At 59.0% G+C, this 27,958-nt stretch overlaps 2 protein-coding genes across 11 annotated transcripts in view; one reads left to right on the top strand and one right to left on the bottom strand.

Annotated features, from left to right (window-relative positions):
• ZMAT5 (zinc finger matrin-type 5) overlaps positions 1–16,852 on the top strand; it is a 36,576-nt gene extending 19,724 nt beyond the window's left edge. For 5 of the 9 annotated variants that reach the window (XM_515063.8, XM_001136635.7, XM_054675780.2 and 2 more), the window contains 4 exons: positions 5,325–5,387; positions 7,075–7,155; positions 9,362–9,473; positions 16,454–16,852. In XM_515063.8, the coding sequence (XP_515063.3) occupies positions 5,325–5,387; positions 7,075–7,155; positions 9,362–9,473; positions 16,454–16,583 (386 nt within the window). In that variant the 3' untranslated portion in view covers positions 16,584–16,852. Of the gene's footprint in view, positions 1–5,324; positions 5,388–7,074; positions 7,156–9,361; positions 9,480–16,453 lie in introns of all 9 variants that reach the window. The other 4 variants (XM_009438132.5, XM_009438133.5, XM_016938931.4 and 1 more) reach the window with 1 other exon arrangement.
• Positions 16,852–27,797, bottom strand: CABP7 (calcium binding protein 7). Of its 2 annotated transcripts, none has more exons than XM_009438131.5 (5): positions 27,267–27,797; positions 19,998–20,141; positions 19,067–19,179; positions 18,601–18,754; positions 16,852–18,367 (listed from the first exon to the last, which is right to left on the bottom strand). In XM_009438131.5, exons 1-5 carry the CDS (start codon positions 27,373–27,375, stop codon positions 18,240–18,242), a joined length of 648 nt encoding a protein of 215 aa, XP_009436406.2. In that variant the 5' UTR covers positions 27,376–27,797; the 3' UTR covers positions 16,852–18,239. The 2 variants fall into 2 exon arrangements, with proteins under 2 accessions (XP_009436406.2, XP_016794418.1); XM_016938929.4 differs by having other exon boundaries at positions 18,144–18,367; positions 18,601–18,742; positions 27,267–27,453.
• Between the last annotated feature and the right edge of the window lie 161 nt (positions 27,798–27,958).

Raw genomic sequence — 27,958 nt, 5'->3', positions numbered from 1 at the left:
CCCAGTTGCAGAAGGAAGGCAGGCTCTTCTGGGAAAGGCCTCTCAGAGCAAGAACAATTGGGGTGAATGAGCTAAGGTCGGAAGTGCCTAGCACAGGGCCTCTTTCCCGGGAGGTGCCCAGAGAGGGGAGTTGTGCTGTTGCACGGCTGTCACTGGACATTCACACTGAGGAACAGCCAGGGAGGTTCCAGAGGGTGACTGGTAGGAGCCAGGTTGAGAGATATGGGCACTTGACAGTGGGGCGAGGGTGGGCCAGGAGCTCCTGGAATGAGCCAGAGTGGGGCCGATGCCCTGTAGGTTGGTGAGCAGGATTCTGGGACAGGGCCTCCGAAGAAGGAACCAAATCCAGCAGCCAAGAAGGGAGGAGAGGTGGAGAGAGAGTTCCCTGGTTGGGGCTAGGTGTGGTGGCTTTCCCCTGTAATCCTAGCACTTTGGGACACTGAGGTGGGAAGATTGTTTGAGCCCAGAAGTTCAAGAGCAGCCTGGGCAGCATTGTGAGACCCCGACTCAAAAAAAAGAGGCCTGAAACTGAGAGTTCACAAACAAGGAATGAGCATGGATCGCATGCCTGCTACATGCCGGTGCTTTTCATAGTTCGTCATTTGCTTTTCTCGACAACTCTCTAGGGCAGTGCTTCTCAACTCCGGCTGCAGGTTAGGATCACCTGGAGACCTTTAGGTTAAAACCACTGATTCCCCAACCCCATCCCCTCCCCAGAGGCAGGTTTGGGGACTAGGCATGGTGTTTCTAAAGGCTTCCCAGACTCCGCATTTCACTTGAGGGAGCTGAGGCTCAGAGGTTCAAGTGAGGGGGTGGCCAGGCTGCTCAGCAGGCCAGGCGTGGCTGTGGTTGCAAGGCCACAGGAAAATTCATGGGCAGTGGGGTCTCCTAGCTCCCTAGGAGACTCTAACCCTGGTGTTACGCTAAGGCTCCCTGCTGTGCAAATCCAGTGTGGGCTGTGATCTAGAGGGAGCTGGGCCGAGATCACCTAGTCCCAGATTCTCAGCTGTCAACAGCTGGATGCTGGGATCCAGGGCTGATTGGCAGAGGTCCCTGTGTCACTTATAGAAAAGATGAAGCAGCAGGTGACAGGAGTGCCCCAGGGCTCCTGTGTTCTCAGTGTCCTCACATCCCCAACACATTCAGTCCTTAGAACAGTTCTGTAAGAGGCTGGGCAGGCCAAGCCAGGCATTCCCAGTTACAGGTGGTGACTTCAAAATCCAGAGCAGGCAGGGCGTGGTGCCTCACACCTGTAATCCCAGCACTTTGGGAGGCTGAGGTGGGAGGATCGCTTGAGTCCAGGAGTTCAAGACCAGCCTGGGCAACATGGTGAAACCCCATCTCTACTAAAAATAAAAAAATTTGGCCAGACTCCGTGGCTCATGCCTGTAATCCCAGCACTTTGGGAGGTTGAGGTGGGTGGATCACCTGAGGTCAGGAGTTCAAGACCAGCCTGGTCAACCTGGTGAAACCCTGCCTCTACTAAAAATACAAACATTAGCTGGGCGTGGTGGTGGGTTCCTGTAATCCCAGCTACTTTGGAGGCTAACGCAGGAGAATTGCTTGAACCTGGGAGGTGGAGCTTGCAGTGAACTGAGATCACACCACTGTACTCCAGCCTGGGCAAGAGAGCAAGACTCCATCTCAAAAAAATAAAAACAAAAATAAAAAAATTAGCCAGGCATGGTGGCCCATTCCTGTGGTTCCAGCTGCTCAGGAGGCTGAGGTAGGAGGATCACTTGACCCCAAGAGGTGGAGCCTGCAGTGAGCCGAGATTGCACCACTGCACTCCAGCCTCGGCAACAGAGCGGGACCCTGTCTCAAAAAAAATAAATAAATGAAATAAAATCCAGGGCAGTGGGTTCCCTCACCTTGGGTCCCCAGCTACCGAGGACCAAGCTGGCACATGACCTCTTTCCACTTCCTCAGGAGGCTGCCCCAGGGCTTCTGCTCACCCTGAGCAACCGCAGGGACTTGCGGATATACCGTGTGAATGAACTCGACTTCAGCTTTGCTCCCAGCTTCTTGGCCTGGGCCACGTCCCCTTATCCCTCAGAGGGGCTGATGATCCATCCGCCATGGTCAGGTGCAGGGCACCAGTCCCCAGGTGTCACTCACTAACACTGTGGCCCTCATTTTGTCATGTATAAAACAGCTACAACAGTCCCCACCTTCCAGGGCTATGACAGGGGCTCAGTAACCTCATGATGACTGCATGGCACATAAGAGCTTACTAAGTAGGCACGGTGCCTGTGGGTCCTCAGAAGGATTCCCTCCAGCCTTCATCTCATGGGCTCATTCATTCAGCGTGTCCGCGGCTCCCAGGCAGGCTCTAAAGATTCAAAGGTGGATAAAATAGGGCCCCTCTGCCTAGCGAGCTTGCGCCCAATTAGAATGGTGTGTTCTGGGCAAAGCCCCTGTCCTGCCCAGGCCTCCATGACCTGCCGGCCTCTCCCTTCCAGCTGCAGCCACCCTGGCCACTGCATCTGCTGGGCATAAGCTGTCCCCTCTGCAGACATGCCCTTCCTGCTGTCCTCCCTGCCCCAAGCCAGGCCCCCCCCCCCACCTCAGAACTCAAGTCAGGTGGCAAATCCTCAGGGACGTCCTCCCCGACCCCTAGAACGGGTCAGGTCGTTTGGCTACACGCTAGATGTTTACCCCGCTTACATCCACAGGGATTAGTGTGACTGTTGGACCAGAAGGAAGGACCAGCTCCGACTTGTTCTCCACTTAAATCCTCAGCCTGGCGTGGTGCCTGGCACACAGGACATGCTCAGTGAATGTTTGGCAGATGAATGTCTAAGTGATTGAGCAAAGAAACATGAGGCACCAGGGGCAGCTGTTCATCTGGGAGATGAAGCAAGAAGGACCAATAGGATCAGATCATGAGGGGCCTTGAATACCCACTGCAAGAGCACGGGCTTCCTCATGCAGGGCCTGGGCCAGGGGTTCTCAACCCTGAGTACACTTCAGAGTCACCGAGGAGCTTTAAACAATTCTGATGCCCTCCCTTCCAATGAATTAAAAGAGAACCTGAGAGGGCTGGGGCCAGGTGTCCATGTACTTTAAAAACTGCCTGGTGATTCTGATGTGTGGCTGGGGTCAGGAACCACTGAGTAGACGTGGGCAGCCTGGAATTCTTCTCCCACCCCAAGCCACCCGGCACAGCCCCTTGTATAGGACTCAGGCTCAGTCCCGCCGCCAGCCTCAGTCATCCCAGCCTCGGGGGTCCAGGGCAATGTCCACATGCCCTCCCCTAGTACCCCCCCACCTCAGGGAAAGGCAGGCAGTGGTGTCTGTAGCACCAGCTGGGTCCAATGAGTCTGACAAGCCCGGCGCTGACAGACCCTCCCCACCCTGCTGGTCCCCCTCGCATGAGTTCTCTGACAACCAACTCCTTATCCCAGCAGACCACACCCCCCGCCCGCCCCCGCCTCCCACAGGCCACCAGTTGCCCTTGGCAAATCACTTCCCTTGTCTGAACCTCTGTTTTCCCCTCTGCAAAGTGGGGATGTTTGTGCTGTTCAGAGGGTTTGTGAGGAAAAAATGAAGAATTGCTACCATTTGCTGTGTACCCACCCAGTCTTGGCCGTATACCTGGAGAACATGGTGCTAAGGCCACTGCTGGCCCCAGAGGCAAACCTGGTCACTTTCCTAGTGATTCTCATGTACCACCAGGGTTGGGAACCACGGGCCTCCTCTGCAAAGCACTCTCCATTCATTATCTGATGACATTTTCACAGCAGCCCTGTCAGGTGGGAACTATCCTCCCATTTGACATATGGGGAAACTGAGACTTGGAGATTATGCAGCTTGCATGTGGTCATATGTTGTTAGGATTTGAGCTCAGGTTTCTCGGACTCTGAAGCCTGTGGTCTTTCCTTGGCCTCTAGAAAAGGTGGTGGGTGAATGTCCAGCCCAGGCCTTGCCTCTCCCCTCCCCTGGGGTGGATATAAGGGTTCCTGAGTCAGGGTACCATCCTCAGGTACCCTACTTCCTTACAGATTTTGACTGATTAATAGCTTGCCTATCAAGAAGCAAATTTAAAACCATACCTATATGATGAAAGTAAAGATAGTCTGGGCACAGTGGCTCACGCCTGTAATCCCAGCACTTTGGGAGGCCAAGTGGGGAGGATCGCTTGAGCCCAGGAGTTCGAGACCAGCCTGGGTAACATGGCGAAACCCCATCTCTACAAAAAAATTAAAAAATTAGCCGGGCATGGTGGCGGACGCCTGTAGTCCCAGCTACTCGGGAGGCTGAGGGGGAAGGATCACCTGAGTGCAGAAGGTGGAGGCTGCAGGGAGCTGAGATCATGCCGCTGCACTCCAGCCTGGGTGACAGAGTGAGACCTTGTCTCAAAGAAAGAAAAGAAAAATAGGAAAAATCAGAGGAAACTAGGGTTAAGATTAGGATCAGAGTGATTGCCGATGCTACAGAGTGTCGGAAGTCCTGTCCGGGGCGGTGGCTGGTCTGGCCCTGAGTGCCCTACAGCTGGTGGAAGGAGGGGAGACAGAAGCCAGGGATTGCAGTCTTGCCTGTGGAGCAGTGCCTGGATCCTGGGATTGGCTGGTGGGCTTCCTGGGCACTAGGATTTACTTAAAAATTTTTAGCATTTTATTTTGAAATAATTATAGATTCACAGCAAGTTGCAAAGATAATAATGAGAAGTTCCATAGTGCCAGGATTTTTTTAAAGTATTATACCTCCAGGCTGGGCCCAGTGGCTCACACCTGTATTCCTAGCACTTTTGGAGGCCAAAATGGGAGGATCGTGTGAGCCCAGGAGTTCAAGACCAGCCTGGGCAACATAATGAGACACCAGCTCTACAAAAAGATAAAAAATATTAGCTGGGCATGGTGGTGCACAGCTGTAGTCACACCTACTTGGGAGGCTGAGACTGGAGAAGGATCACTTGAGCCCAGGAGGTAGTGGCTGCAGTGAGCCATGATTGCACCACTGCACTCCAGCCTGGGTGACAGAGCGAGACCCTGTCTCTAAAAAACAAAAAAACCCAAAGTCCCCAGACTCTCCAGGTGACTCCCTCGTGTCAAGTTGAGAACTGCTGGCATGAAACTTGGTCCTTGTCTTTGGCCCGTCCTGTGTGGGGTGGGATGGATTGAGGTCACCTGCAGCTCGGATCCATCTGCCCAGGACTCCCACCTGTGGTCATCTCCTGCTTCCACTCCTCCGTGGAACAGGAAACTCTTCTTTCTGCACAGCTGTGTCGAGATAAAGGGTCCATATGCCCCTGTGGCTTCCACTTCCTGCCTCCTTTGGTGGAGCCTGAACCGTCCGAATCCCGTCCCTCTCTTCTCTTGCAGATGCAGCTGCCATCTTGCTGGATGAGCAGAACAAGCGGCCCTGCAGGAAGTTTCTACTGACAGGTAAAGTCCTCTGCACAGCTCAGGTCCCTGCGGGGACCTGCGATGTTCAGCCTGGCCCACTTGGACCTCTGCAGAGTGTCTTCCCTGACCCGGGCCACCATCCCAAGCCCACTTTGCAGCAGTGGCTCCAGCTGACTGGCCAGTCAGGGCCTTCCCAGGTGTGTCTCAGGACCTCCTAGAGACTGGTCCTCAGCTCTTCAGATCTAGAATGTGATTATATCAGCTCACCTAGAACAAGCAAGCCATGGGAGATTACAAGTAAATCCAAGAGACACTTATGGGTGGAATAGACTTGTTGATTAAGTTAGCCTGGGAGCCTGGCCTCCTTCCCAGCAGGCAGAACTTCAGAGAGTAACAGGGTTGATGATCTGAGGAAGTTCAGGATCAGAACCAAGGATGCTAGGTGTAGATTTGACTGCTCAGTACTCAGCTACTAGAGATGCATATAGGTCAGAGAGATAAAGGGCCGAGCATGGTGCCTCACTCTTGTAATCCCAGTACTTTGGGAGGCTGAGGTGGAAGGAATGCTTGAGGCCAGGAGTTTGAGACCAGCCTGGGCAACATAGCGAGACCCCATCTCTACCAAAAAAAATTTTTTTAATTAGCTGGGCATGGTAGCACACACTGGTAGTCCCAGCTACTAGGGAGGTTGAGGCAGGAGGATCACTTGAGCCCAGGAGTTCAAGGCTGCAGTGAGCTATGATTGCACCACTGCACTCCCACCTGGGCAACAGAGTAAGGACCCTGTCTCTTTTAAAAAAAGACAGAGCAAGAGGTAAAACCTCAGTAAGTGAAGGAACCAAAGACAGATACAAATAAGAGTAGGAAAAATAAGATAAAACCAAGAGAATAGTCTCCTCCATGCTTGCCCTTGAGGTCCTATGTATTCTCTAAGGGTTTGGCTCTGAGCTTCCTGGCAGCCATGGCAAAGAGGAAAACTATGATGATTCACATGGTTTGTAAGGGAACTTAGCACTGGGGAGAGGTGCTGCAGCTGAACTAGGGAAACTGGGTGAATGTCCAAGCTCCCCTAGGATGGGCACCAAGCCTGCAGATCAGGGGCTTCCCTACAGCCTTTGCCTTGATGTGAATATGTCACTGGTAGGTTATCCTGGCTTGAGACACCTCCAGCCTCCCAGTATCTCGACATACATTTTGGTCTCCTTGGTTGAGAGAGGGGAAGCCACCCCAGATTTTGGTGCCTCTTTGGCAAAGCTGCCACCGAAGCCTTTCTAAGGAGCAGTCCAATTGCTCCCGTGAGCCAGGTAGGCAGGCAGAATACTAGGCTGGGCATAGCACGTGCTGCGGCTTGGAGTGGAGAAAGGAAGCATTGCCCTTTCAGGAACCCATATGTAGTTCATTGAGGCAGGGCTGGGAGGGCTGGTGACAGAGACAGCCTGCAGAGGCTTGCGAGGCCCAGTCATGACAGGCTTCAGTTGGAAGTGATCCCCAGCATGGGGGGCAGCTGGAGAAGGGTCGTGAGCATGTGGCATGATGGGTGAGAAGTCACTCTGGCTGCTGAATGGGCAGGGCCGGAGAGATTCCATTTTCTGTCCCGGATCAGGGTTGCTATTCTTTAGGCCCTGAAGTCCTGCCCCTAAGATTCTGGGATCCCTCATCTGGGCACCCCTCAGCCCCTGTGGGGAGCCCCTCCCGAGCAGCGAGTAACTCTGTCTTCCTGCTGCAGGCCAGTGCGACTTTGGCTCCAACTGCAGATTTTCCCACATGTCAGAGCGAGACCTGCAGGAGCTGAGCATCCAGGTGGAGGGTACGTCTCGGGATGCCCTGGGCTAAGCGGGAGTGGGGTGCTGGGGCATGTGGGCTCTGAGACCGAGGAAGCTGGCCTATGCCTCCCTATCTCCCCATCATTGGCAACGAAGGGCCACCCAGGGTGATGCGGAGCCCTGAGCCCCCGGTTTGGGCCAGGTGTTAGGAACAGCTTCAGCATGAGTGGAGAAGGCAGGCCTGTGTCCCCTTACAGTGGAGCCTGTGTGGCTTCCTGCCTGGGAGCCCTGAAGGTGCACCTCAGCCCCACCTGGACCCTGTGGCCAGCCCAGCAGTCATTGGTGGGTACACCCCATCCCTTCCTCAATCAGGCAGCATACCCAGTCCCCACTTGGCACCAAGCAGACCCCTTACGACAGTCTAGGGATAAGGAGTTTAGGAACGCACCTTCCCTGCCCTCTGGAGTCTCACAGCCTGGTGATTCCAGGGAGGGGCAAGTTCAGCTTCCATGGAAACTGACATCTCGCCTTTGGGAAATTCACTCCTCTAGTTAGAGAACAAGGAAGTTCTGACTGAGATGGTGTTTATCAATCTTCTTCCACAGCCTCTCACTGAACAGGTGGGGAAACTAAGGCCAACATTCAGACTGAAGGGCCTCGCGTGAGCCCCCCAGCAGGTTGGGGGCAGACTCCAGGTCTCTCAGTGCCTGCCCCCTTAAGCTTCTCTGTCCAGGAGGCCTCAGGGTAGCCAGTGAAGGTCTGGGGCAGCTTGGCCTTTGCCCTGATTCCCCTACGGGCCTCACTCCCCTCTGACCAGTTAGACACTGCAGGCTCCGTGCCCTGCCCTGGGAGCCAGTGGCGCTGTGGCTGCAGCCCCGGGACCAACACAGGGTTTCCAGGAGCATTTTTCCCCAGGGTGGAAGCAAGGCCTTGTGGGACTGGCCAGCAAGTCCTGGCAGCAGCGGCAGCTCCAGCTCTTCCCTGGCTATGGGCTCTCAGAGGACGGCTGGCCCATGGTGGGACGAGCACGGGGCAGTGGGCCTGGAACTGGAGACGATGCCGAGCGGGGACAGGAATGGGGAGAGGCCCAGGGAGGCTGGGAACAGAGTCCCAGCTGGCAGCTCAGACAGTCCCAGCTCTGCCACGTCCTCTGTAACCTTGGTACGTGGCTTAACCTCTTGGAGGCTGTGTCCTATTGAATGTGATGTCTCTAAGGATGAAGCAAGATGACACCTGTACAGCCCAGGGCCCGGCCCCAAGTGAGCTCCAGAGACCAGGGCCCGGCCCCGAGTGAGCTCCAGAGACCGAGGCCTGGCCCCGAGTGAGCTCCAGAGACTGGGGCCTGGCTCTGAGTGAGTGCTAGTCAAGTGTATGATTACTTTCCTCTGGCCCAAGACTCCATCCCAGATGACTTGGTGACTCTGACCCCATCAAACGCTCACACTCAGCTTGTATAAATTCCATTCGTTGATTGGTTTTAATTCGTTGAGCAACAGGTTTTGTTGGACAGCTTATGAGAATAAAAACCAGGGAAGCTGAGGCTCATTACCCTGCCCAGGGTCAAAGACCCAGCAGGTGACAGAGCTGAGATGTGACCCCATTCGACTGCCCTCACTGCCTCCCTGCACCTCAGATTCAGACCCCTCCTTAGGGCCAGGCTCTCTCTCTTTTTTTTTTTTTGAGATGGAGTTTCACTCTTGCCGCCCAGGTTGGAGTGCAGTGGCGCGATCTTAGCTCACTGCAGCCTCCACCTCCTAGGTTCAAGCGATTCTCCTGCCTCAGTCTCCCAAGTAGCTGGGATTACAGGCACCCACCACCACACATGGCTAATTTTTTTTTTTTTATTTTTAGTAGAGGCAGGGTTTTGCCATGTTGGCCAGGCTGGTCTCAAACTCCTGGACTCAGGTGATCTGCCCGCCTTGGCATCCCAAAGTGCTGGGATTACAGACGTGAGCCACCACGCCTGGCCAGGGCCAGGTTCTCTACACGCACCGTCCTGTTTCCAGCTCCCCAAGAGCTTGGAGGCAGCCGGGGTTGTCTCTATTTGATGGGAAAACAGAGCGAGGCCGAGTGCTGGGCCCTCGTGCACAGATGGCCTGGAGAAGCAGTCCAGGTGCATCCTCCTGGAAGGTTGCTGCAACTTCCCAGGGCTTGCTCAGGGCCTACCAGTAGCTTCTGCTTTGTGAGAGGGTAGGGTTCTGGCAGGCAGGAGTGTACCCCTCACTTGCCTTTGTCTCCCTGTCCCCACAGAGGAGAGGCGAGCCAGGGAGTGGCTACTAGATGCTCCTGAACTCCCCGAGGGCCATCTGGAGGACTGGCTGGAGAAGAGAGCCAAGCGGCTGAGCTCAGCCCCAAGTAGCAGGTACAGGTCCCCAGGGTTCCCTCCCGCTGTGCCCCCTGGGGGCAAAACCCCAGCCCGCCTTCCCCTTCCTGAGGCTCAGGAATCTCCATGAATTGCCCAGGCCCAGGGGCCGAATAAAGTTGCCTACACATAGCTCCCCGAGGAGCCCTTGGGGCCGCAGGCCCTGGCCAGAGGCTGAGGGGTGTTTGAAAGAGCCTCTCCCAAAGCTGGGCCCCTGTTGGAGTCTGTGCTGGCTGGAGGGGAGGCAGGCGGCTGAGCTGATTTGGCTGCAAGTCACAAGTCCGTGGCCAGAGGGAGGGGCCTGGGCTGTGGTCACCATGCACTGCTGCCCGCTGTTGCCTCTAGGGCCTTGCAGAAGGGAAAACAGGGAGGGTGCGACTTGCCCGAGGGCACACAGCTGGGAAAATGTAGAGCCGGGATTGCACAGGGTGTGATGACAAGGTCCTGGTCCCACTGCCTTTCTAAGGAAGGGGGTCTGGAGATGGCCCCAGCCCTCGGGACGCTCACAAGTAGAAGGGGAGCTGCTGGATCGGGGTCCTTGGGGTGTGTGCTTCGTGATGTCCCTGGTCCTCCTCTTTGAGGGAAGGGCCTCGGGTGATATTCACATCAGAACGGGGCACAGGGCAGGCAGGGGCAGACAAAGGCTGCATGGCATCGCAGCGAAAACCGAAGCCTGAGCTCCTGGGCTCTTCCTCCAGCAATTGAAGGAGGGAGGGGAGGAAAAGGGGATAAAGCTGTGCCCAGGAGCCGCATGCGACTTTGAACACGTTTTCCCATCCCGACTACCTTGCTTTCCCCATCTTGCAACGGGCTTCAGACCTGACTACCTCTGTGGTGTGGCTTCACAAAATGGTGGCCTGGCCTGGGCCAAGGGGACCTGGCCAGATAGTCTGGGGGATGAGGCCTTCCCTTAGAGCTCTGCCAGGAGGTGAAGGCCAAACTTCTTGCCTTCTCTGTGCTCCAGTGAAAGAGACTATGAGGGTGTTTTTTTTTCTTTCTTTCTTTCTTTTTTTTTTGTGATGGAGTCTTGCCGTATTGCCCAGGCTGGAGTGCAGTGGTGTGATCTCAGCTCACTGCAACCTCTGCCTCTGGGTTCAAGCGATTCTTCTGCCTCAGCTTCCCAAGTAGCTGGGATTACAGGCACCCACCATCATACCTGGCTGATTTTTGTATTTTTGTAGAGATGGGGTTTTACCATGTTGGCCAGCCTGGTCTTGAACTCCCGACTTCAGGTGATCCGCCTGCCTCGGCCTCCCAAAGTGAAACGTGTTGGGATTACAGGCATGAGCCACCACACTCGGCTTTTTTTTTTTTTTTTTGAGACGGAGTCTTGCTCTACCGCCCAGGCTGGAGTACAGTGGTGCAATTGGCTCATTGCAAACTCTACCTCTTGGGGTTCACGCCATTCTCCTGCCTCAGCCTCCTGAGTAGCTGGGACTACAGGCACCCGCCACCACGCCCGGCTAATTTTTTTGTGTGTTTTTAGTGGAGACGGGGTTTCACCATGTTAGCCAGGATGGTCTCAATCTCCTGCCCTCATGATCCGCCCGCCTCGGCCTCCCAAAGTGCTGGGATTACAGGTGTCAGCCACCGCGCCCAGCCTTTTTTTTTTTTTTTTTTTTTTTTTTTGAGATGGAGTCTCGCTCTGTCACCCAGGCTGAAGTGCAGTGGCACGATCTCGGCTCACTGCAACCTCCACCTCCTGGGTTCAAACATTTCTCATGCTGCAGCCTCCCAAGTCACTGGGATTACAGGCATGCACCACCATGCCCGGCTAATTTTTGTATTTTTAGTAGAGACAGAGTTTCGCTGTGCTGGCCAGGCTGGTCTCGAACTCCTGACCTCAGGTGATTCACCTGCCTCAGCCTCCCAGAGTGCTGGGATTACAGGCATAAGCCACCGCACCCAGCCAGTAAAGGTGTTTTAAAACTAACTTTGTCTTTTACCTTTATTTTAAATCCGTGTTCAGTTTTTGTCTCCCCACCTTAAAAGTATATGTGGTACAGACATGACTCAAACGTTGGAGTGTGACATTCTCTCCTCCTGGTCCTGTCTGAAGGGTCCCGTCTAAAGGGGTTCTATCCTGTCTTTGTGCATGTGAGCACCTCCTTTGGGACTGGTTGCTGTCCAGGGATCCAAGTCCTACACCCCAGACTCCTTCAGCCCGTGTGCAAAAGGCTTGAGCTGGTTGGAGGCTGCCCAGAAAGCTCTGGCCCCTGCACCACTACTTGGACAGGACCTCCTATGAGTCCCATCCTCACTCTGCCACCTGCTAACCGAGTTGCACCAGCCACTCGCCTCCCTGCTCTGGGTCCATGGTGTCCTCCGCTGGGAGCGAGTCACAGAGGCCCGGCTGTCTCTTGGGGCTGTGACAAGGTTTCATGGAGTCCCTGTGGCTGAACTGGAGTGAGCACCAATGGGTGGGGTAGAGATGGGGTGCCCCAGAGTCCTTGCCTGGGTTCCAGACAGATGCATCCCTGTGCTGAAACAAGGCGCTATGAATTTGAGACTTGGGGGACTAGGGTACCAGATGGGGAAACTGAGGCTGAATGACTGGCTCCTAGTCACAGGTTGAAGTGGTGACCATATGAGAATTGAGTTTGGTGCTTACAGTGTTCCCAGTGTTTAGGGGCATTCAGGGAGATTGGCACCCCCATTTTGCAGCTGAGGAATCTTAACCTCTCCAGGAGGTGGGGCCATCCTGATCACATGTGCCCTGCTGCCCTTAGCCCTCACTTGAGAGAGAGCTAGGTCCCTGCTCTGTGTCCAGACCCCAGGCTGCCTCTGACACCAAGTTCAGGGCTGGCCCAAGGCTTTGTGTGGCTGTGGGTAGTGGCAGTGGCAGCAGCAGGCTGCCCTAATGGCAGTGACTGTTTTGGGAATGATTGTTCTGCAACTGGAGCCCACCTTGGCTGTAGGGGGTCTGAGCCCTGTGCTCTGGGCCATTGTCCCTCTGGCCACCCAGCCTGGCCCCTTCCAGGGGATCTGCCACCTGCCTTCCTCCTGCCTCCTGAGGGCTTGGGGCCAAAATGAATTATTCTCTAGGCAGAGCAGGCCTGTCCAGCCTTGAGAAAAAGGGGCTGTGGGAAGGGAGGTGACCGTTTATTCCTGCTTTTGCCATTGCTGCCTTGGGTGTCCATAACTGTCTTCGGGCAGGCTGGTCTCCTGAAGCCTAGCAGCCTTTCCCTCCGTCCTGGGCTTTGAGCCCCTCCCCTGCATCCACACCCCCTACCCTGCTTAATGGGAGGGGGTGGATTCCAGCCCCAGCCCCCGCAAGGCTACCTCACTTTCTTCCTGGCTCCCTCTCCAGCCTGGAGGCAGTGCTGCAGCAACAATGTTCTTCCTCCACCCTGGCTCTCCTGGGCGCCCCAGCGGCCCCTCCCTGGTCTCCCACCTTCCCTCTGCTCCCGCGGGGGATCCTCCACACAGCAGCCCTGATGCACCCTGGCCCTGGCGCTTCCCCACATCCTCCACCTCTGGCCGCACAGCCCCATTTGCAGGGCTGGGGCTGGGGCGGGGGACCCTCCCTGATGCCTCCGCAGCCGGTCGGATCTCGCCTTCTCACCTCTTGCCTCTGGCCTGACTGTTGGTCCCACTGGACACTCGGCAGCAGCTTAGATGAGGCATCATTTGTGATTTTGGAGCACCTTGCGCATGCTATTTTCTTGCCTGAAACTGCCTCCCACCTCTCTGCCTGGCAGAGTCAGACTTGTCCTGGAAGCTCTAGCTGAGACATCACGCCTCCCAGCCCTCGCTTCTCCTGCATGGCCTGGGCAGACTTGGGGGGGCCCAGGACAGGTTTACTGCATGAATGAGCATTTAGGCTGCCATTCGGGCGTTCCCCAGGTGTTAGTGCTGCGAGCCTTTTGTGGGGCCTGGTCTGGAAGCCTGGGGGACCCCCTCTTCCTCTCAGGGTATCTGCTTCCTCCCCCAGAGTACAAGGCACAGAGAGCTGCCCACCCCACCTCGGGGAACCGAGACCTGCGGGCTCCAACCTCCGCTGGCTGAGCTAAGCCTCCCCAGTGAGCCAGGCCAGCCCTCCTTGTAAACATGGGGAAGTGGGGGTCCATGAAGCCCCAGCCTGGTGGCATAGCTCTTATCCCCCTCCGCAGACTGACCCTGAGGGATCTGTCAAGAGCAGCGGCGGCCTCAGACACACAGACTAATCCCTCGGCAAGGCCAGGCCTGGCCCTGCTGCCCATTGTTGGCTCTTCAGATTGCGACTCTATCCCTCTTAATCTCTCCTTTGCACCCCTCTCTGGGCGGGCGCTGCCATCCTGGCCCATCCTCCTCCTCGACTCTGTTTCCTCTGATTAGGACCGTGGCTGGGAAAATGCAAGAGAGTGGCTCCTGTCCTCACGCACAGGACAAACAGGTCACCAGAGAAGCTACGAGCAGAGTTATGCCAGACACTCACCTCAGTGTCCCCAAGGCTTTGGCTCACGTGTCTGGGGCCCTGGCAGTGTGCCAGTGTGTGTGAGCAGGCACTGGGTATGCCTGTCTACTGGCGGGACCTCAGGGCAGGCAGGGGCACGGGGCTGAGACTTGGACCCAGGAGGTCCCAGGTTCCCAGGAATCTGCCCCATTTTCTAGAGGAAGGGCCTGAGGCTCAGGGGAAGGGGCTCCCCAGGATCACACCCTCCCTGGGGATCCCCACTGTCCCTGTGGCCCTGCAGGGAGCCCAGGCTTGGCTGGCAGCTAGGGCACTCCCTTCCAGCAACTGCGGAGCCTCCCCGCCTTCTCTGCGGCTGGTGGAGTTTATGAAATCTCCCCAGTGCCATAAATCATGTCAAGAGCTGCCTTCTGCACTTTCTAGCAGGCAGTGAGCCATGAAGCAGGGGATGTCCCTGTCCTCTCACACCTGGGGGTCCTGGAGGCTGCACCCAGAGCTCCCAGGAGTCCTTGACTCTGCATGGCAGGTCTGGCCCAGAGAGGGGCAGGCTGGGTGGGTGCAGCAGGGGAAACTCCCAGGGCTCCTGACCCCGGCTCCCCACCTCCCCCTCGGAGGTCAGAGGCCTCTCCAAACCCCTCTCCGCAGGCCCAAGCCCTTCTCTCTCTGCAGAGGGCTGGCCACTGGGCCCCTGAGCCTGCCAGGAGCTGCCAGGGCCTCACCTTGCCTGAAGGCTGGATGTTGGGGTGTGGGAGTGTGCCAGAGCAGAGGGAGCTGAAGTGGGAGGGCCGTGTCTGCAGCCGATGTGGGGCTGGTATTCCAGGCCCTCAGGCCTCATCCCGAGGGTGTCACTTGGTCACGTGACTGACTCCTTGCACCTCAGTTTCCTCATCTATAAAATGGGGTTCGCCTGAGGATTCTTAAGGTTTCTCTAGGTCATGGTATGTGGCCCAGAATAGCACCTGGTCAGTAAGATCTTTCAGCATTGCTGTTTGTTCCACAATCACTGGGTGGCCTCCTGGCACCAGGCCTGGCCCTGCGCCTTGGGGTACAAATACACCTTACCCCTATCCCCTGGTCTACATCCTCTGGGGACTCCAGTCCTATGTGGAAGACAGATGAGCTCCTGCCTGAATTTTGGCGGCGGCTGCATGGCACTCTCTGCTGTGGATGTGGATGTGCATGTGTACTTTTTTTTTCTTTTTGAGACGGAGTCTCGCTCTGTCGCCCAGGCTAGAGTGCGGTGGCGCGATCTCGGCTCACTGCAAGCTCCGCCTCCTTAGTCCACGTCATTCTCCTGCCTCAGCCTCCCAAGTAGCTGGGACTACAGGTGCCCCCCACCACACCCGGCTAATTTTTTTTTGTACTTTTAGTAGAGACGGGGTTTCACCATGTTAGCCAGGATGGTCTCGATCTCCTGATCTCGTGATCCACCTGCCTTGGCCTCCCAAAGCGCTGGGATTACAGGCGTGAGTCACTGCGCCCGGCCAATGTGCACGTGTACTTAATCAGTCCCCCACAGCTGGACATGAAGGCTACTTCCATTGTCTCACGGCTATTGCTGTAACTCAATGGCTGCCCACAACCCTGCTATTTCCTTGGGCTCAGTTCCCAGAGGTGAAGTTGCTGGTTCAAAGGGTCTGCATGTTTTTGAGGCTCTGCCTTCCAGAAAGGTCCTGTATAGGCAGCTGGGGTGATGGGAGTTCAAAGTGCTCAAAGGTTCAAAGTACTTCGAAGCCTGAGAAGGGCCATGCGGCCCTGGAGAAGCAGCATGCGTGGGGCCCACGGCCAGAAGGATCTGAGTATGGGACAGGTGGAAGAATGGTGGGGGGGCCATCGCTGGGCCCTGGCAGGGTGCCCCAGGCTGGGCACAGAGGATGCCTCTCCTAGGGCAAGTACTTACATGGACCCCGAGTTCCAGGGGAGGTGGCTCGGGGTGGACGTTGAGGAGGAGGACAGTGAGTAGCATGAGAAATTAGGCTTTAAAAAAAAATTTAGACAATGTTTTTTTCTGATTTCAAAGGCTTGTGTGCTCGTAAAACTTTTGAGAAATATAAAGGAGTAAAAAAGTCACCCATAATGGCACCACTCAGATAGGACCACTGTTAACTTTTTGCTGTGTCTTCCAGGATTTTTTTATGCATTTATATATTTTATATATTTTTAAACAAAAATAGTATCATGCTATATACATTATTTTATAAGCTGCTTTTTCTCCCTATCACACAGTATGTCTTTCCTTATCAGTGCATATAAATCTGCCTTAATTCTTACACAGGCCGCATGGCATTCTCTGCTGTGGACGTGCATATGTATTGAATCAGTCCCCCACAGGTGGACACGAAGGTTATTCCCATTGTCTCGCAGCTCAATGTCTGCCTGCAACCCCACTATTTCCTTGGGCTCAGTTCCTAGAGGTGAGGTCGCTGGCTCAAACGGTCTGCCTATTTTCGAGGCTCTGCCTTCCAGAAAAGTCATGCAGGCAGCTGACCCTCCCCACAGCCAGGGTGGTGAGGCAGGTGGGCTGGGGGTGGCATAAGCCTGGGCTGTAGTGTACTCTTATTCTCCCCGCTTCTCTCTCTCTCTCTAGGGCTGAACCCATCAGAACCACTGTCTTCCAGTACCCCGTGGGCTGGCCACCAGTTCAGGAGCTGCCTCCATCCCTGCGGGCACCCCCACCTGGGGGGTGGCCTCTGCAGCCCAGAGTCCAGTGGGGCTGAGCCCCTTGCCCCCGACTGACCCCCACGTGGTCACTTTTCTCATCAGTCACAATAGGAAGCCAAGCCCGGTTCCTGCCACGCCCCATGGAGGCTCCGAGACCATCTGCCCGGCCTCACTGAGGCTCAGGACACGGCCACACCAAGTGCAGCCCTCGTCCTGGGTCTGCACCGGGCAGCTCTCCCCTCACTCTCCTCCACCTGCCCCCCTGCTTCTTAAGAAGATGGGGGAGAAAACTTCCAAATGTTTATAAAGAAAGTCTGTCACCACAGTGGTCTGGCTGTGTTTCCCTACGCTGGGTGCTCTGAGCTCTGTTCTCCAGCCCCTAGCAGAGGTCGGGCAAGGAGGGAATCAGATGAGATTTTCCCCAGGTGACCCACGCTCACTCCCTTCTCCCTTGGGACCAGCAGAGGTTCAGCACGGCCAGGCAGAGGGTGTGCCAGGGTGGCTGTGCCCGTTGCCTGGTAAGAAGTGGCTCTAGGCCCAAGGAGCCCAAGGGCTCCATCTGCCATCCCCGCCCTGGAAGAATCCACAGCCCCCATGTCTGCCCATGCTGAGCTGCTGCCCAAGTGTTTGGGATGGCACAGCTGCGGCATGGGAGCGGGGTCTCCAACCTTGAGGGCGTAGAGAAGTGGGAGGACAAGAGGGCAGGCCCTGGGCTGAGAGAGTGGCCTGGCGCAGCCTCTTGGCACTGACAGTGCGGGGCTGTGCCAGTTTCTTGGCCCAGGAGGTAGTACAGGGGCCCTCCCAAAGTTCAGCCCTGGAGGAGCCCCCTGGCCGGAGGCTGCTCAGAGCCTTCAGGCCCCAGCTCTGCCTCCTTCCTCAGCTGGACTACAGTTCTAGGCTCTAGGCTGGGGTGGTGGACAATGTGGCCTTGGTAGCTGGGCCTCTGGTGGGAGGGCCAGAAGGTGGGGGGCTGCAGGGCCACCTCAGATGCCCATCCTCCACGACCTTCTGCCTTTCCTGAAAATCCCTGTGGAAGGAAGAACTGAGGCCAAGTCTCGGGCCCCTGAGCCTCGGGTTCCTCACCTGTGAAATGGGCTGGCCCAGCAGGTACATGGAGAAAAGGGGGTCTGGGTTGGGGGTCCAACGAGGGTCAGAGGAAGGGGCCCAAGGAGAAGACCAGGGGCCTCCTCAGGCTATGCCAGGCAGCAAGGCCCAGGACACCCTGGCTTCCCACCCTCCCCCAGGAGGAGGCTTTCTGTCCCTGCCTGTGCCCTGTGCCCTGGGCAGACCTCAGGGACCAGGGCTGGGTTGGCTGTGTGGCCCCAGATAGGCTGCTGTCTCAAGGCACAGGGTGCCCGCTCCTGCCCAAGGGACCACAGCAGCAACTGGGTCCTGGGGGTTCCTGTGCAAATCCCTCCTTAATTTCCCAGGAGCCCCTGGATGGTAGGAAGAGTGAGTGCTCCTTACAGGCCAGGGTGGGGACAGGGTGGGGCTGGGGACCATCCTCAGAGCCACCACCCGGCCCTCCACAGCCAGGCCACAGCTCCAGGTGAGGACTGTGGGTGGGTGGGGAGGGCTCGCTGGATACCCAGGCCCTGAAGTACACGCAGATGGCGGCCCAGGGAGCCGGCCAAGGGAGGGGTCTGCAGGCGGCGGTGGTGTGGGGCGGGCCACGGGCACCGCATGCGGTGGATGGGGCATCCAGGTGGCGTCTACTTCATGCCACTGCGCAGCACCTGGTTGGCCGCAATGAGCATGACACTGATGATGAAGGCGATGGCGAAGGCGCAGATGAGACTCTTGCGCACGCAAGTCTGGCGGATCTGCTGGTTGGAGCAGGCTGTGGCCGCCCGCCGGGAGCACCGGGGAGACAGAAGGGGACATCAAAGCGATGGAGTCAGGAGCCGCCTGCCCTTCGGCACATGGGCTCATCCCATGGGGTGCCCCAATGGGACAGAGGCTTAGGACAGGCAAGGAGGCCCCCAGCCCCCCTCTGCAGACTCTCCCCACCCCGTGCGTCCCCCTGGCCAAGTCACTGGGCCCACCCGTGGGGTTCCAGGGCCAGCCACTCACTCTCCACATCCACGGGACACTCCTCGGCTGTGCCCAGGTGGCTCTCCTCCTCCGTCATGATGATGTTCTCTATGTCCTTCATGGACAGGTGCTCGCAGAAGGTGTCGTAGAGCAGCCGCTTCAGCTCATCCACCGTCAGCTTCTGCATGTCGCACTTGCGGAGGGGGACAACACGGTGCTCTGAGAGCCACCGCAGCCCCCACCCAGCACCCCACGGCCATACAGACCCAGTGACAGGCCTCTAGATTCTGGGGGGCTGGAAAACACTTGCTCCATTCCCCCAGAGAGTCCTTGACCAACACCGGCCTCCCCAGGGAGCCCATGGCCCTCTGAGAGGTGAAATGTCCAGTGGACACAAGCCTGAAGTGGTCATCCCCCCTTTACAGTGTGGGCCCAGCCATTCACTGGCTCCAGAACAGAACTCCACAGTGTGCACAGCCCTGGGTCCCAACTAGCCAGGGGATACCTTCCAGAAGACAGTGTCAAAGTCGGTGCCATGGAACTTCTCTGGGATCCCTGAGGTGGAGAGTTTGGGTCCCAGAAGGGTCACAAACTCCTCAAAGTCCACTTGACCATCACCTGGAGGAGGCACGGGTCCAATCAGTGGGTAGGGCCCAGGCCTGCAGCCCAGGGCCCAGAGGTCCTGGGATGGAGTCTTGATATACCTTGGGCCTACCGGGTGGCCTTAGGCAGGTGCCCGCCTTCTCTGAGCCTTGAGTCAGTGTCAGGGGCATCTACCAAGTGCCAGGCTCTGGGCTGACGCTGAAGCCACCCAGTGTGATGAGGCCTTACAAGGGGAGGTGGAGGTAGACAGCAGGTGGGCCGTGACCCTCCTATTTCACCCAGAACCCTCTGTTGCTCCCAGCACCCTGCGGCCATCCTGGGGTGGGCCATCCTCCACCATATAGACAGGAACTGAAGCTCAGAGTGGGGCAACCTGCCAAGGCTGTCACCTGGCCTCTGGATGGAGAAGAGGAGAAGAAGGGCCCGGGTGGGATAAAGAGGGGGCTTGGCATCACTATTCCTTATGAACTTTTCCTTAATAAAATGCCAGGTGGCAAACACAACTGAAGTAGTGATTTTATCTCAGGTGGTGGGAACTGGAGTATTTATTGCATCCTTTTACTTCTCTGTACTTAAACTTCTCAACACAGAGTGAAAGGAGCCATCTCTGAGCCCTGCATGTGGCTGGGACTGTCACTACCTCTCTGGCCTCAATTCTCCAGGCTGAGAAATGGGGCCAGACCGGGCTGCAACCTGCCACGGACTTTGAGGGTGGGAGTCAGGGGAGCGAGAGACCCAATTTGGATGCAGCCTCAGCAGCTCAGGCCCCAGCCCCTGCCCCACCCCCAGGGCCCAGATGCCAGGTGGGGAAACCGAGGCGGGGGTGTGCTCACCATCCATGTCCAGCCGCTGGATGATGACCTCCAGCTCCACCTCGTTGGGCATGTAACCCAGTGAGCGCATGGCTGTGCCCAGCTCCTGCTTGGAGATGAAGCCATTGCCGTCACGGTCAAACACCTTGAAGGCCTCTCGGATCTCTGAGGAGAGAATGGAGTAGGCTGGGACTTCACCCCGGTCCCCAACAGACCCCCTTTCCAGACCCCCAGGATCACCGACCCCGCAGCCTGAGCATGGCCTTGAGAGCCCAACCCAGAGCCTGCAGATCTGGTGAGAGCATGGCCCGAGGGTGCACAAGGGTGCCATATTCTGGGACCTCTGGGCAGGCTGAGCAGGGCAGTAAAGCAGGGCTCAAGGACCCCCAGCAGTGACCTCTTGGGATCTGATTGCGCCAGGCTCTCACAGCCTCTCCTGGTGTGCTCACAACGACCCCGTGTGGTGGGGACCACGTGCAGGGGAGGATGCTGGATCTCCCCGGCCCCGCGGCTGCTGACGGCTTCCCCACCCGCCCCCATTCCTTCCATCCCCCTCTCCCCCACCATCTCCATCCCGCTGCGCCTCCTCCCCCAGGCTCGGATCCTTAGATCCTTAGATCCTTAACACCGGCCAACACTTGCTAATGGCAGCCACGTGAGGCAGCTTGCTCCAGACTAATGGGCTGACAGGCGGCACAGACCTCTTTTGGTTCAGGGAAGACAGAGGGGGAAGGAGCCCCCCTCCAGGTCCAGGCCAGACCAGACTGGGTGGGGGGTCGCCCTCCATACTGTACGGAGCAGAAGACTGAGGCCTGATGACCTCGGTGACTCAGGTGGTGAGCAATGCACTGCGCTGGGAGCCCGGGGAACAAGCAACCCAACCTGTGACCTTGGGCCAGCCTCAGTTTTACCCACAGTGAAATGGGCAGAATGATGGTGGGGACTCCCTGGCACACAGTTGAGGGGGTCCTCACCTGTCACCTTAGCTGTACTGCTGTCTCTTCTGTTTCTCTGTTTTTAAGGGCTGCTGTCCCTTAATCATCACAGCCCCAGCAGGGCCCTAAACAGCATTTGCCTTTGGGAGTGGGGGGCGGGGCTCGATGCTCTCTCCGGCTCCCGGGGCTCTCCTTGTTTGCTTGCCAGCCACCTGGCCTTTGCCTAAGCTGTTCCCCTGGGTGGGCTTTTAGCTTTCAGCAGGCAGAATCAAGCTCCTCATGCGAGAGAGGGTGTGTATCTGTGTGTTTAAAAGTAGAGACACGCGAGGTGCTCCGTGCTGCAGACCAGAAACAGGCTGAGAGAGCCCCAGCGGCCGGCCCAGAGTCAGCGTGGGCTCAGAGCTGCTGTTGCTTGGGCTGGCCCAGGCCTTGCCTTAAGGGGTCCATGAACCCTGAAACTGCTCATAGGACCTTGCACTTTGGAGTCATTCCCTAGTCTCGGGGGACAGGGGAGCCTAGCCCAGCCTGTTGGTCTCACCACAGACTAGGGGCCATGGCCCAGAGAGGATGGCCACATGTCCCAGGCCACACTTCGAGGTGGCTTGGGCAGAGGCCCCACCCTTATCAGGCTTATCCCACTGGTGTCCACACCCAAGGCCTGAGGGTCAGACAGGCTCACATGTGCACCGGGGTTGCCTGGGCCCCCAGACTTTCTGACTCTGGACTTCCCCTTCACTCATCCCACCAGGACCTGGGAATCTCGTCTCCTAACCAATGGCCCCGGGGCCAGGGAAGCATCTGGGCGGGGAGGTCTGTGCCAGGGCCACAGGATTCTGCAAACCCTGGACTCTGGAAACTCCAGGCCAATTCCCACCTGGAGCTTTCCTGGGCCACCAAAGAGGTGGTGAGCTCCCCGTCACGGGGGATGTGTGAGCTGAGGCCTGACAGCCACGGAGGCTGCTGAGGGGATTCCGGTCCCTAGAGCCTCTAGGTAGAGCTGGAGGCATCTGCACACACACGCTTAGGTTTCCGGCCAGCACTGTTGGCCTCCTGGCCCGGCCACACGTTCTGCCCACCCCAGGTGTCCTGAACTCCATCCAGGCTAGGGGCCCTCTCGGTCCTGTGGGTACCAGGACTGCTCCATCTCCAGTCTTTTGAACACGCGGCCCATTTTGCCTGAAGTGCTCTTCTGCTCGCCGTGGCAAACCCTGACACAACCCCAGTTCTCAGCTTGAACGGCACCATCTCCCTGGTGCCCTCCCTGTTCCCCACTGGCCAGCTCTGGCCCTCCTCTGGGCCCCCACAGGCCCTGCTCTTGCCCCATCCTTGCATGGGCCACGCTGGATTGTGCACTACAAGGGCCATGACAGCAGGGAGGGGCTGGTCTTGTTCGTGGCTGTGTCCCTGTTGCCTGGAACGGGGCCTGCCTCTTCAAGCATAAACATTTGCTGAATGAATGATGAAATGAATGAATGACTGATGTGGGGAGCCCATCCATCTGAAGCACACAGTTCTCTGGCTCTTCTGAGCAGCAGTTCACATACCGCTTGCTGTGAGGCCGCTACTCAGAGCCCACGAACAATCCTGGTTAGGGGACACGTTTATTTCCACTCCCCAAGCAGCCGAGAAGCAGACAGGGAGGCTGAGGAGGCTGCGTGATCCCTTCTCCAGCCCCCAAGGATGCCATCCCCACCTGCCTGCGGGCCACCCGTGGAAGAGGGGCCTCAAGCTGAAGACGAGTGGGGGCCAGACGGTGGTGTCGGGAAGGAGGACCAGGGTCAGGCACCGCTCCTCCTCCTCCCTTTCCTCCTCTGCAGGGTCCCGCTTGGGAGATGTCAGGGAGGGATGGCAAAGTCCTGGACTCACAGTAGGGGATGCAGTGGGAGCCACCCCCTCCCCTGCCTGCTGTGAATTGAGCTCCAGGTCATCCCTCCTACCCTTCGGGAGCTCCCAGAGCCCAGGGCTGCTTTGCTGGAGCCCCTGAGTCCCTTTGCTGGAGACCCTGAGAAAACGCACTGGGCCGAGGGGAGCCAGGGAAAGGCAGGTGAATATTGGGATGCACGGGCGGGCGATAAGCTGGGAGGCAGCCCTGCAGGCCCAGCAGCCTTTTCTCAGGCAAGGCTTACCTTCCCAGGCCACTAGGTAAATCCACACACTGCCACCTCCCCATGCATGAGTCTCTTTAACACCCCTCCTTGGCACATCCAACACACCACAAAGTCTCACCTTGGTGCCTTTGCCTGTGCTGGGAGCCCTGCCCCAGCCGACTCCCACCCGCCCACAGAGGCCGGGTTCAGGCACCACCTTCCCGGCCAGGGAGGCAGCCTAAAGTGGCAGAGACCCAAGGTCAAGTCCCAGCTCTCCTACATCCTGGCAGGGTGACCTTGGGCAGGTATTTGCTCACCTGTACAATGGGGCTGCTGGGATGATTAAGCAATAAAATCAAGCATGTGTCTGGCTGGTCCTGGCTCAGAGATGGATGCTATAAATCAGAACGTCCCAGATAGCAGAGCCAGAAGAAGAGGGAGGACTGAGTGAGCTTGGGACACCAGGCCACCTTTCCTGTTGGCGGTTGCTGGGACCAGAGGCCTGGGCTTGGATTCTGGCTATCCTGCTTAGCAGCCCAGTGGCCTGGGCAAGTCACGTCCCTCTCTAAGCCTCGGGTGTCTCATCTGTGAAATGGGGAGCAACTCCGGCACCATCACTGAAGCCCGGCCTCTGCCGGGGGCTCCCTGAGTGGGGCAGGTGTCGTGATTTCCTGCCACCGTTGTGCCATCAGCACCCCACAGCTGGGTGCATTTCCCCGAAAGCCTTGCTCCCTTCCCGTCCTGTAAGGCCAAGGGTAGCCTGACGGGTACCATCTTGGCATGAGGATGCTGGCAATGGGCTGGCAGGGCCACCAGGTTTCCAGGCTGACCTGCCCCCTACCTGCCACCTCCAGCCTGACATCCCCCAATCTCCTTCTCAACCTGTGGAGTTTCATCAGGGCCCAAGTCCCCAGCAGACTCCAAGGGACATCCGCACTCCATCAGGCAGCCAGAGTCCAGAGGGCAGGCACTGGCTGGAGGTCACTGAAGAGGGTAGTGTCCATCCTCCACAGTGGCTGCTACTCTCCGTGGCACTGGCCCCGTGCCCCACCACTCTGGCCTCCCTGAGCTTTTGGCTGTGCAGAGGCGGCTCCTGGCCTTGCAGGGCAGAGAGGTAGGAAAGGGGACTCCCCAGCCTCCCCTGCCCTAAAGGCCCCCATTTGGCCACTCTCAATGAAGGCTCCACTCACAGACTGGGCAGGCCAAGTGTCAGCCCCAGAGCCCTACCCTGGGGACTGTCTGCCTGGAGGTCTGACTCCTTCCTCCTCTCTTCGGCCAGAAAGGGCTAAGACTTGCAGCCACTCCATTCCCACCCTTGGGTGCTCAAGTCAGCTGATGGTGCTGGGACCAGCCTCAGTGTTCCTGGAGGACTCTGCTGTGTGTGTATGTTGGAAAAGGTGTATGTCCCAGCCATGGTGGGCACACAGAGGGGATCTAAGAGAGCCTGTGCCTGTCCCTCACAGGGCCTGGGTGGGCCTCAGGCCAGCTCTGTGCAGCCACATTCCTACCCTGCCAACTGCCCTCCATGCCTCCCCAGGGCCACAGGTCCCCAGACACCTTTTCCAGACCTTCAAGGCCTTTTCCACCCAGCTCTCCCTGCCAGCCTGCCCTTCTGGCTCAGCCTCCTGCACACCCTCACGGGCCTGGGCCCTGCACACTGCAGCCTCTTACCCCCGCAGGGCCTCCCCTCATGTTGCATCTGGGTCCCTGAGCCCCCTGTGCTAGGTACTTTCACTGCATCCTCCGTCACCAGCCCCCCTTTTATAGGTGGGGAAACCAAGGCTCAGAGAGGTGAGCGATTGCCCAAGGTCACTCCATGAGCTGAAGGTGCAGAGACTCAAACCCAGCGCCGCCTGGCTGGGAAGCCCTCATCTTAACTCTGTGCTTCCCACCTCCCTGCCTGGTCCTCCTTTCCGCTCAGACTGACCGCCCCCTGGATTTCTGCGGCAGGCACGTACTGTCTGCAGCATTCCATCCCGGGCTGCCCAGCTCCCTCTTCCTGGCACATGTGGCTCCTCCGCGAATGGCGTCCTCCCGGCAGAGGGCCTGGGTCTCGCCCAGACCGCCCTGGGGCAGGAGCACTCATGAGGCCCTGGAGAGGCGGAGAGGGCAGAGGGGGATCCGTGCCAGGAATGGCCAGCCCTGGCATTCAAGGACTGCTGAAAGGGACCTGGGGCCGCCAGAGGGCTTTTAGGGCACCTGCAGCCAAGAAGGGGGCTGGTCATGGAAAACTTCTTGCCTTCATCTGTAGCTGCCCACTGGGCCAGAGATGAGCTGGGACCACCCAGGCATCTGTCTACTCCATGACCCCACCTGCCCATCCCAGGGAGGGCCCTGCCCTTCAGATGCCCCCTGAGTCAGGGCCCCTCAGCTCCCCAGGGCCCAGGAGAAGGGGACAGGAGAGAAGCGGGGAGGGCACTTGTTGTGGCTGGTGACTAACGCAGCTGGGCTCCTGCCAGCACGCCATGTCGTTGGTTGGGGAGCCTGCGGCCTTGCCCCTGCACTGCCCACCCTGCGGCCCCTCGCCCCTGCAGCCAGCCTCTCAGCCTCTCCCCTTCCTCAGGGAGTGCACTCCAGGACTGGGGATCAGGAGAGGAGGGACCCAGAAAGGGCTGGAGTTGGGGTGGTGGGGTCCTGGTGGGGGTGCTGGGAGCAAGGGGAGGGAGTGAAGCGGAAGCTGCCTGGGGTCTGGGAGACATGGTGACTCCTGCTTGGATGGTCAGGAGGAAGGGATGGATGAGGGCCTCTGGAGGGGAAAGGTCGGCAGGAGGTTTGAGGTGGCCCAGGGCCGGAGGGGACAAAGGTGGGGAGGAGAAGGCCTATGCTCCATCTCCTGACCTTTCGCCCCCCCCCCGCATCGTACCCCTCCTTTCCCCAGGCTCTGGAGGAGGCTCTGGCCCTGGGTTTTAGGGGTGAATGGTGAGGTCATGTCGGGGGGCCCCAATCATCCATCTGTCCTGTCCGCATCAGACCCCAGACCCTGTCTCCACAGCTCTCCCCGCTTCTGAGGGTTTGCAGGGGCAGTTGGTGAGGAGCCTGGTGGCTCATGCCTATGGTGCAGTGAGCGAGGCAGAGGCTGCCTTCTCTCTCTGGATCTTCCCCCGACCCAGTCTGACTCCTCTAAGATCTGCCCTCACCCTGGGCCTGGGTTGAGGGAGGACCTCCCTCCATGGCTTCCCCTGGGCTCCCACCATCCTCCCTAACTGTGCTGGTCTTGGCTGCACCCTCCCAGGCCCTAATGAGCCTCCAGATCTCAGAGACCCCTGGATCCAAGGTACCCCGAGAGGCCCATCCTCTGGGTGAGCTCAGCCCCTTGCAACAGCAGACAAGCAGATCCCAGGAGGCCGTGACCCCCATCAGCCCAGATCCCCCACTCCACTCCATATGGGGGCTCCAGGAGGTCTGGGGGGAGGGGAAACCTGAGCACCTCCCCCAGCCCAGCAGGGAAGGAGCTGGGCGGGCCCCAGGGGTCTCACTGCTCCTCAGGACACACTGTCCCGGACCCCTGCCCCTGCCCTCTGCTCTGACCTCGCCCAGCCAGCGGCCTGCCATCCCCCTGCGAGTCTGAGAGGCAGGGGGAACGAGGTGGGGGCGGGTTTGGGTCCTGGCCTCTCTGCCTTTCCCTTCCAGGCTTGGCTATCGCGACTTAGCCGCCCGGTCCGGCCACTTGTTGTCGCCACCGCCTCCCGGGCCGCCTTCCCGGCGCGCCGGGCTGGGGGTCCCCGCAGGGCTCCAGGGAAGGGGCTACGGCCGCAGGGGACGGGGGCGGCCCCGCAGCGGGCAAGAGCAGGGCAGTCGCCCTCTCCCCTTCTTCTGCTGCCCGAGCAGATTGAATTTTTAAAGCGACACGAGCGGAATGTCAATGCGAGCAGAGAGCCGCGGGCGGGCGCCGCGGAGGGGATCAGGATGCGGGTGCTCCGGCCGGGCCGGCGCTGGGGGCTCAGCGCGGACCCCCGCCCCAGTCCGCCGCGTTGCCGCACCGTCACCGCCGACTGCGCGGCCCCGTGACCCCGCTGCGGGGCCCGGCAAGTTTCCGCAGCGCTGGGGACCACGCGGGCAGGGGCTGGGCCGCTCTCCGCCTGAGCGACCCCCACCGCGGCGCCCCGGGGTGCGGACAGGTCTTGCCGCCGCGCACAGCTGCTAGCTGGGGAGCCCACCTGGCAACCGGCACCTGCGGACCGCCCCCCGCCCCCGCGCCCCTGGCCCGCGCTTCACCTGGGCGCACAGGTAGGAGGGCCGCCGGGGCGGGGGTCCCGGCGGACACTCACCCTCCAGCTCGTCCTCCGGGATGTCCACCGGGCGCTGCTCCGACAGCAGGTTGGGCACGGTGTAGATGCCCCGGTACATCAACGCCGCCGTCACCGGGTGGAACGGCATCTTGGAGGCTCCGCGCCCGCCCGCCCGCCGCAAACTTTGAGGCCGGGGCTCATGGGCCGGTGGCGGCCCCGGGGGCGGCTGGAGCGGGCGGGGCGCGCGGCTGCGGAGGGCGGCGGCGGCAGCGGCGAGGCTGGGGACGCCCCTCCGGGGGCCTAGCGCCCCCGCGCCCCGGGCCGCCGGGCCATGCCGCCCGCTCCCTCGTCGGGCTCCCAGCCGGGGCCCCGCAGGGGCAGCGGGGGCGGCGCCGCTCTGGCCTTTCCGAGAGCTCCGGCTGCCTCGCGCGGTGCCCGCCGCGCCCGCTCCTCGGTGCCCCGCGCGCTCCGCGCTGCTCGCCGCCCGCTAGTCCGCTCGCCGGCGCGGCCGCTACCGGCCCGGCGCTCAGGCTGTAGCCGCCTCTCCGCTCGCTCGCTCGCTCGTTCTGTGCCGCGCTGGCTGCGCTCCCCGCCTCCCCCGCCAGCCGCCCGCCCGCCCCCTCCGCGCTCCCCACCCCCAGCCCGCCCCTTCCCGCCGCCGGCCCCTGAGCGGCCGCCCCAAACCTGCCCGGGGCTCCTTCTCCCCTTCGGCCCCGATTCCCCTTTCCCAC

This window comes from Pan troglodytes, chromosome 23 (assembly GCF_028858775.2).
Source record: "Pan troglodytes isolate AG18354 chromosome 23, NHGRI_mPanTro3-v2.0_pri, whole genome shotgun sequence".
In the NCBI taxonomy this organism is placed as follows: Eukaryota; Metazoa; Chordata; class Mammalia; order Primates; family Hominidae; genus Pan; species Pan troglodytes.
Note: the sequence above shows the minus strand (reverse complement) of the source record. Positions and strands in the feature narration are given on the sequence as shown.